The following is a 9501-nucleotide window of genomic DNA, read 5'->3' as shown; positions in this document are numbered from 1 at the left end:
ATCTCAGCCTGCTTTCTCTCCCTGAAACATTTATTATCTATTCATGCCATAATAACTTGACAGTTATTCTATGCCACTCTATGCCATCTTGTACTGTTTACCTATTTGTCATATATTTCCAACTAGATTGTGAACTCTAGAGGTCAGGGACCATCCTTGCCTTATTTCTCTGAACTTCAAAGCCATACTCCCTTCCACTACTAACTCATCCTAGAACTTTCCTCAGAACCTGGGGCTTCTTACTCACCTTGATATATCCTTCCACAAGGCCCACCCCGCCTTCTCCCATTGGTGAATCCCCTAGGAGCCTCCATTTTATGGATGGGCCTGGGTCAGTCTGCCTTCATTCCTACCATCCTGGCCATGTTCCTGGCTTTTTTCTGGACTTCAAAACCATGACCCCATTCTGGATACCTTCATCCCTCCCCATGGCTATAGTCTCTTCAGTCATTAGAATATAAGCTCCTTGAGGGCAGTACCTGCTTTCTTTTTTATTGTATTTGTATCAATGCCTTAATTTGAAAATTCAGTTATATGAAAAGCCTTATAAAAGTCTACAAATTAAATCATACCTAATTATCAGTTTGTCATGGAAAGAGCGCCAGAGTACAAAGACCTAGATTTGGGTCTCTGCCTTGCTACCTACCAACTATGAGGCCTCAGACAAGTTACTTAACTTCTGAATCTTGGTGCTCACACTATATAAATGTTAGCTATTATCATTAAATGTTAGCTATCAGTATTACTATTATATCCCAAAGAGTTGTTATTGCTTTGCTGCAATCAATTAAAGGGAGTTTATTAAGCACCTGCTATGTGTCAGACACTGGGAATACAAAGAAAGAATCCCTACTCCAAAGAAATGGAAATAAGTGTCCTCTTTTGTATTAACATATCCAGGCAAGAGTATTCTTGGACATGACAACAGAAATATGTCAATTCATCCAGCTATCAACTAAAGCTATGCCATCAGCAACATGCTTGCCACATGCAAACACTCCAGGGACATCATATGTGGGCTTATTCAGGAATAATTACAATGTTTCTTCAGCCTGTGATATACCCTCTTTCATGGCTCTCAATCTTTAGTGAATCGAACATAGCTTACTGTGCTTTCTTTTAACTGATTTGGTTCATTCAGTAATTACTTGCTGAAATATTTCTAATTTCCAGGATATTTTGAAAGTTTTCAGGGACAGAAGGACAGAATAGCTTCTATAAGACTAAGTTTCATTATCTATAGAATGGAAGGGTTACCCTTTATGATCTCAAAGGTCTCTCTCCAGCTCTAGCTGAATTTTGAACCTTTTGAAAAGTGTACTCTTCTGGAAAATCTGGGGCATATGGTCACTGCATATACAGTTGCAGGTGTTTGATGTTTTGCTGTTAACAATAGCAATCTTCGGCAGTGGAATTTTCCATAAAAGTTCTATGAGGGGTGTGGAGTCCAATTCACCTGGACAGACTATCTTTCTTTTTGAAACATCTGTGTCATGGCAACACTCTTGGGCCATAATGTTTTTTCCTTACCTCTCACCCCTACTCACAAAAAATCTACACTGGTCATATAATATATGCAGGTAGCATAAGCCCCATGGGGGGGGGGGTCAGTAAATAGCAAAGCCATGCAAATGGCTTCAGGAGATCAAAGGTGAATCCTCCATCTAGAGTAAATCTGTGGATTATCTCCAATTTAGCCCATAGATCCACTGTACATACTAAGTTGTTTGCATGCTGTCTCCCACATTAGACAGTGAGCTTCTTGAGAGAGGGAACTATAGTTTGCCTTACTTTGTATCCCCACCACTTAGCACAGTGCCTGGCACGTCGAAGGTGCTTATTAGATGTTTAGCAACCGATTGATTAAAGTTAATTTTGTTCATTCGCTTTATAAAAGTGACAGGTTTAATTTTCAGTTAGATGCCAGTTAATTAAGTGTGTAGGGAGGGTTGTTAATGTAATGTAATGTCTCAGGTAAATCACTTAACCTCGATGGGCTTCAGTTTCCTCTTTCGTAAAATGGGGAGAATAACTCCAGGTTGTTGTGAGGATCAAATAAGAAACTGTATGTTGAAGTGTCTGGAATCTGAAATCACAGCATGATATGCTCTAAATGTTCTAATAGGCCCAAGACAGCATGTAGGCAAACATTGTCATTTTACAAAGGAGAAAACGGAGGACTAGAGAAAAGTAACTTGCCCATGGTCATGCGAGTTGTAATTAGCCGAGCCAGGATTCAAATGTGGTTTTTTGAACATCCTGATTCCATGACACAGAACCAGTAGGGTTAAGTGCTTCCATAGGCCTCAGTCTGCTCTCTTTTTCTTTCTCCTCGATTTCTCTCTTCCTCCTTTTTTATACCAATTCAACTCAAGTCTATTTCATTCATTCATTCAAAAAATAATTTCTGCAAAGCACCATACGAAGTGCTGAGGTGAAGTACAAAATACATTCAAATCCTGGTTTTACTCTTCCTTGCCTGGATGGTCTTGAGTAGACCACTCCTCTGAACCTTAGTTTCTTATTCTGTAAAATGAAGAGGATTGAAAAAAAAAATCTTTGTGTGTTTATATTCATGATTCTAAAGGACTTGAGGAGGGCATTCTAAACTAGGAGATTGTATTGTACATGTCTTGTGATATAAAATGACATGAGGATAAAGAAAAGTTCATTTGTGTCTCTGTAACAGTAGTACCCTACCATTGTGCTCCTAGCTTGTAACAGTCACTCGATAACTGTTCATTGATTGAGTAGTAAACAAAGGTTTGGAAAGGGTAACATTCAAGGCTGGTCTGAATATAATTGAGGTAGGGAGTTTAAAAAAAAAAAAAAAGAAAAAAAAAGAGAGTTTTTTTCTCTTGAGATCTATCTGTCCTCAGCCCGTCTGGCTGGAGTGAAAGATAGGGGAGATGATGAATAAGTAGGTTGGGACCAGAATGTAGGGAATCTTGTATACCAGGATGAGGAGTTGGTACTTTAGTCTGTAATCAATAACAGCAACTGTGTTTTTTGAGCAGGGCACCGTCCCAGTGGAATTTTGGAACATCAGTCTTGAATTGGTGTTCAGGGTGAAGGATAGCTGGGCACTCCGAAGGATGGGGAGGTTTTGGATAAGTGGACAGAGGAGGATATTCTAGGAAGGGATCCAGGTACATTATCCTTCTCTGTCTCTCCCTTTCTGCCCCCTCTCTGTGTCCCTCTTCCCTTCTGGTTATTCCTGCTTTCTCTCCAGGTTACTTACTCCGGGTTACCCTAGATTCCCTCCCCTCACTCCTTCCCTCTCCAGCCTCAGCTCTGGTTCCCAGCATTGACGTCACTCCAGGATGACATAAGCGCCGGAGGAGGTGGAGGCGGCCGCAGGGGGTGGAGTGCGGGATGCGAGGCGAAGGCTGGCCCTGCCCCACGATGGCCAATGGGCGCCGCCGCCGTCTCCCCCTCCCTCGCCAAGGCTATGAAAGGAAGAGACTGGTTACAAGTCCGGGCAGAGCAGGAGCAGCGGTGGTGTTGACCGTTTGTAAGTCAACTCAGCTGGAGTCCGCAGAGTAGTGGCTGGTCCAGCCTGGCGAACTCTCCCCATCCCGCTGCCGCCAGGACCAGCTTCACAACCCCCACCGCCACTCTCTAAGACAGTGCGCCCCAGATGAGCCAGACCCGCTGGACCGGGAAGAGAGCCGACATGCTCCCGGAGATCGCCGCCGCCGTGGGTTTCCTCTCGAGCCTGTTGAGGACCCGGGGCTGTGTAAGCGAACAGAGGCTGCAAGTTTTCAGCGGGGCCCTTCAAGAGGCACTCACAGGTGGGCATATTCAGAGAGGTTACTAACCCCTAGGGTGGCACTTGGCCATGGGCCCTTACAGTCCCACCCGCCCTAAACTGTACCCCCGATCATCAGGCAGTACCAACATCCCAAGCCATTCCACTCCGGCCAACACTTTCCCGTACCACCGGGGTGCGAATGTTTTCCCTAAGTGCCCAGTTTGTGTAATCCATCCTCAAAGTACTACAGAAATGTGATTTACTAATATTATTGTTCTACAGTGGAGAGATGCGAGTGGTGAGGAATATTAGTATTATCATCTCGCAGGGGGAGGAAGGCAAGGGAGGGTGGAGGTGGACCGCAGTGGCAGCGGGATGCTGACCACGGAGCCTGTGGTGGGTCACAATCCCTTGTCCCTGTCTGAATCCTTTCAATCATCAGAGATACACAGCCACTTTCTTTAATGGTTACACAAAACCTCCTTATAACTCGGGCTTTGGGCAGACTTGAGAGCCAATGAGTTTCAACGGGAGTTTCCGTTCGGTTTCTTTCAGTTTTCCTTGAACCATCTGCCTTCTACCCTGGGTTGTGAAGGTGTCCATCCTTGTTTGGAAGCCCACTCTTCGGGAGGTCCCTGAGTGTGGGGGTGGGAGACACTGGAATTAGTAAAAAGGAATTTGGTCGGGCTACCAGCTGTTGTGAATTGGCTCCTTCGGGACTGTGACTGTTTTCTCAAAACAAGTCTGAAGCCAAGGCCCTGGCGCTTTGATTTCTGAGTCTATTGGCAGAGGATTTTTTTGATTATAAGCCTTGGGAGAATTAGGCGCTGTAGTTTTCCGGTGAGAAGCACTGAGGGCACAGAAGGCAGATGATTTGCTCCATAATCCCATAATGTTATAGCAACTGAGTTGGAATCAAAATTGTTGGCTTCTGGTCTGTGAGTTGACTGCCCCTGGAGCTCCCATAGGCCAAGCCCGGGCACGCTAAAACATCAATCCCACCCTTAAACCCGGGCTAATGTTAGAGGCTGCGACTGCAGACCACTGCCACCAGGGTGAGCTCTGCAAAAAGGTCAAAGTTTCCTCTGATGCAGCCTTTCCTGAGCTTTTTGTCCGGGTGGTTACATCTTCTCGCCCCTCAGGGGCTGAAGATCCTTGAAACTGCTTAGTGATAAAGTATGCTTATAAAGTTGCATGGGCTTCCTTCCTTTTGCCTGCACATTTAATTCATGGCCATCCTAGCTAGGCCCTTAGCATAACCTGTGCCAACCTGACTTGAATTAACCAGGGAATCTTTCCATTTCCCTCCACAGAGCACTACAAACACCACTGGTTCCCAGAAAAACCATCCAAAGGTTCAGGCTACCGCTGCATCCGAATCAACCACAAGATGGACCCCATCATCAGCAAGGTAGCCAGGCAGATTGGACTCAGCCTGCCCCAGCTATACCGCCTGCTGCCCAGCGAGTTGACCCTTTGGGTGGACCCCTATGAAGTGTCCTACCGAATTGGGGAAGATGGATCAATTTGTGTCCTCTATGAGGAAGGGCCCACTCCGTCCTCTTATGGACTCCTCACATGCAAGAACCAAATTATGTTGGGCCGGAGCAGCCCCTCAAAGAACTATGTGATGGCCGTCTCCAGTTAAGACCCCTACTGCTGCCCCCCCCAGTCCCCAGCAATCTACTGTATTCATTCAGCCCTGACAACAGGCTACTGCATACCTCAATTTGGGGAATCCTATTTTTAAATGAAGAGTTATTTATATATATTTTTTTTAAAAAAGAGGGGGAAAAAACCAAAATTTTTTTTTTTAAAGAAAAAAATATCCTTACTTAGTGAGAGCTGCTTGGAAGTGGCCTCCTATGGTGCCTTTGGAAAGAAATTTTGTGAGTCTGCGTGTCTTGAAGCCAGTATCTGCCAATGGGAGAGGTAGCAGTTTAGGTGTATGGACTTGGCAGAATGGAGATGATGGTAGGGTTGGGGAAGGTATAGGGTAGAAGTCTGGTCAGCACCCCAGGGAAAATGAGAAAATCTATGATTAGCAACTGTGAATGAGAAAGATCTGGGTCTACCCTGGGTGGGAGAAGGGTACAGGAGAATTTCAATTTATAGCCTCCTATACCCACAGCCAGGGTTCCAAGAACCTGATCCTCTTTTGCTAAGAGGCATTCAAGCCTAAACTTTTGAAATACTATGTTGCCTGTCTTTCCTTTCTTTTTTTTTCCCTTTTCTTCTCTTTTTCTCCCCCCTCTGATGAGATCATGGGCAGGAAACAAAAGGGCAGCTTCCTTATTCCTCCTGCCTGGATCAACTTTTCTTGAAATTAAGAAATTGTCTTGATAATATCCTCAGGGTCTGGAAGGTTATGACATCTCAGCTGTGATTTCTAAGGATTTGGGGTTTTTATTTTTATTTAGATTTTTTTGGTGATGGAGGGTCTGGCATAGAATAGAAGGGTAAGGAAACCTGCACAAAATCTCCATGTTGCTTTATGCTGCTCTGTGTATGTGTATGTGTATGTGTGTATACTGAATTCTCAAGGGGGTGATTTGTAATGGAAGGCTGGGGCCCAAACAGCTCTCAATGGGGAATGCTCTTTGGATTGGCAGTCTTGTCTGCTGCCCTGCTTAGGGAACCACTAGAAAGTCCTGATGATGCTGCCATTATCCCTTGAAGAGGTGAACTCAAAAGCTACAAGGAACTTCAGGACTTTTATGATGAGTCTTCTTTTGAAAGCACAAATCTCCCCTTTCTCTCCCCTTCCTTGTTCTTGGGCTGTCATTAGAGCGCATCCCCCCCCCCTTTTTAGGACAAAAGTTCTCAAGCCTTGTGCAATATGGCCTCCTGCAACCCAGAGTGGCCTGGTGGGGGAATGATTTTCCAGCCCTCTTGCTGTCATCCATGAAGAATCACGTTCCCCGAGGCCCTCTGAGCTCCGGCTGGCTAGTTTGTTTTAAGGGCACCTCTTGCCTAAGCCCCAGTTTCTACAGGCCTTGGCATTGTTCTTGAGCTGCCTCTAAAAACAAACCTTTGGGCATTTACTTCTCCTTGGCACTGAGTGCCTGGTGGTGGAAGAGGAGTGTCTTTCTCTAAATGTGACTCCAATCCGTTAGTAGAATTGTGCAATATTTACTGTTCTTGGTTGGGGAGAAATAGAAAACTGCTGCACTAGAAAAGAAAATCCCTTCCCCCTCCTTCCCACTCTACTCATGGGAGTAAGGGGGAGGGTTGAGAAGGCTTCAGGTATCCCTGATCAGAACACCCAGGGATGGACACAGCTGGAGCATCTGGTCAGCTTGGTTAAGCTCCTGTTGCTAGGGCTTAGTAAAGAATCCCTCCCCCTCCCTCCCAATCCCCTTCTGTGAAAGTCTCTCCCCAGCTTTCTTTTTCCCTTTGGATTTCCCAAGCTGCTGTATTCCCTGATTCATAAGGTGCTAATAACCAAACACTCTCTACTCTTTCATTCTAGTCCTGCCCCCTTTGTGACTGCACCAAATTTTGTGCCAGCTCCTAGACCCTGGTTCGAGTATTAAGTTTAATTGAAGGTTAATTCTTCATCCACAGAGCAGGGAATTGATTCCTTGACCTGTGGGATGGGTAAAAACAACAAACAGCTGTGAATCACTGTGGAATATGTCCTTACCTCTGACTGCACACAGGACCCTGCCATTTGTGGTCTCTCAAATATTTTCTCTCTTTTCTTCCTTAATATGTACTTTTAAAAGACAAGATCTCAGAGCTGGACTGTTGAGCAGGACTGGCTCTCATATTAAGTAAAACATGGTAGTGAATTTGTAAGCTATTCTGACAGAGGGGACAAAGGTTACTAATTGTATATTGTATGGTGTTTTTATATGAAAGAATGTACAGCTCTATTGGTAAATGTATACTTTTTTTGTTACTTTAATAAAAATGTAGCTGTTCTAGCCGTGTGGTGTAGACAAACTTAAGTGCCCAGCCTTCCTTTCTTTTTTTAAGTGCCCAGTCCCTACCCTTTTACCTCAGGCTTCAGATTCCTTCCTGGAGGTGCTTATTATGAATTACACCCAAAAGAAATGAGAAGGAACGGGATACCTCATAAGAAATTGGGTTGGGATTTAAGCTAATCTTCAGATTTTTATTCAGTCTCCCTTCCTGGGATCAATACTCTGCCCCACCTCAAACACCTACTTCCTACCTTCTCTCTGAGTAAGTGATTTAACCTCTCCATGCCTCAGTTTCCTCATTTGTAAAATAGGAATAATAATGGCATCCAGAGTAGCTTTTTTTTAGGCTCAAACAAGAGACTTGCAGACCATAAAACATCACCCAGGTGTGAGCTGATACAATGATTTTTATCATAAGCTATAATAGCTAACATTTATCAAATGTGATGCACTTAGAGTCTTATATTTTTCCAATTTGCTCTTCACTGAAATATACTAGTGTCATTATCCTCCATCTTTGAGATGAGGAATATAAGGCCAGTGACTTGCCCAAGATTATTACAAAGTAAACTGTAAAGCTGGGATTGGAACTTGCTCTTCTGTCTTCCAAGTCCAGTGCCCTTCCCAAATGAGAATATTTGTAAAGCACTTAGCCCAGAGCTGGCATAGAGTGGAAGCCTGTTCCCTACCAACCCTACTCTGTTGTATGCAACTTGGGATATTGCTGTTCTAAAACAAAAGTTCATAGTATATAGGGTTACTTAAGAGATTTCCCCCATTTTAAGTACCCTTTTCTGATGGCTCTCATGACACAGACTTTCCTGGAAAGTAGATGGCCAGCAGAGAGCCTGGGTTCTCCATATCCTTGGTCTATGCTCTCCTAGGTCCAGTCATCCCCCTTCTGTTCCCTTGACATCCTGGTTCTGTTAAGCACTATATTTTTGGAGACGGAGAATGGGTAGCAGATTAGGATAGTTTCTGTGCATGGAAGACTGAACACTGAAGACTATCTTCTTGTCCCTGAACATCTTATTTTAATAAGTTTTGAGAGCCAGGTCTCTGACCTGTGTTTGGGTGGCCTCCAAGTATGTTTAGACTTACCCCAGCCAAGCTCCTGGTAAGAGTATGGGGAGAGAAAGATGCCCAGGCAGGCAAGTGTGACATGGGCTTATATTAGGACTCAACAGTCCCATTAAGAGATTGGTCTGTGCTAGGGATTAAACCATCCAAGAAGCTGCAAGCATATCCAGGGCCTACTAACTGGACTAGGCCATTGGGTCTACAGAGACAGTTTCTGTTCTCAGGAAGCTAATATTCTACTAAGGGGAGATGAGGAAAGTTTTTAAATAACTAAGCTTACCAGTTGGAGTTCAACAGTTTATTCTGTGAAGGGAAGATGAAGGAAGGTATTAACTGTGAATTTTATCCATGGTTTGTTTATAAATTCATAGAATGTTACAGGTACTAATAAGTAACTCCCTTCCATTGTATAGCTAGAACTAGGTGACTGTAGGGACTGCAAGGAAAGAACTGGCCTCTATATCCATGGAGATCCATTTGTTAATGGAAAGTTTTCCTATTTCATGGATCCATACTTTAAAAAATAAAACAAGACCCAGCTGTTTACTTGGGAAGACCTCATTATTTAAAGGCCTGGTCCCATTTTCATTTTGAACTTTCAGTCCCTGAAACCCTTGAGTAATTGTTTTCTGAACAATGGGTTACAGCTTTACTTGCACTTAGTCTCTCCTTTGAGTCTTGTAAGAAAACTCCACTATGGAGGCAGGGAAAGTATTATTACCTTCCTTTTATGGATTG

The 9501-nt window shown here is 44.0% G+C and overlaps 1 protein-coding gene across 1 annotated transcript; it reads left to right on the top strand.

Annotated features, from left to right (window-relative positions):
- The first annotated feature begins 3464 nt into the window (after positions 1 to 3464).
- BTG2 (BTG anti-proliferation factor 2) lies at positions 3465 to 7707 on the top strand. The gene is made up of 2 exons (XM_027871350.1): positions 3465 to 3794; positions 5068 to 7707. The coding sequence occupies exons 1-2, from the start codon at positions 3641 to 3643 to the stop codon at positions 5400 to 5402; spliced, it is 489 nt and encodes a 162-aa protein (XP_027727151.1). The 5' UTR covers positions 3465 to 3640; the 3' UTR covers positions 5403 to 7707.
- The last annotated feature ends 1794 nt before the right edge of the window (positions 7708 to 9501 follow it).

Source organism: Vombatus ursinus, unplaced genomic scaffold (assembly GCF_900497805.2).
Source record: "Vombatus ursinus unplaced genomic scaffold, bare-nosed wombat genome assembly UNPS02014798.1, whole genome shotgun sequence".
In the NCBI taxonomy this organism is placed as follows: domain Eukaryota; kingdom Metazoa; phylum Chordata; class Mammalia; order Diprotodontia; family Vombatidae; genus Vombatus; species Vombatus ursinus.
The sequence above is the reverse complement of the archived record's forward strand: the minus strand, read 5'-3'. Positions and strand labels throughout refer to the sequence as shown.

Bases quoted from the DNA above. Each gene is read 5' to 3' on its own strand.
- BTG2 (XM_027871350.1), top strand. From the start codon at position 3,641: ATGAGCCAGACCCGCTGGACCGGGAAGAGAGCCGACATGCTCCCGGAG. The intron at 3,795-5,067 runs GTGGGCATATTC...TTCCCTCCACAG, and splicing joins CCTTCAAGAGGCACTCACAG to AGCACTACAAACACCACTGG.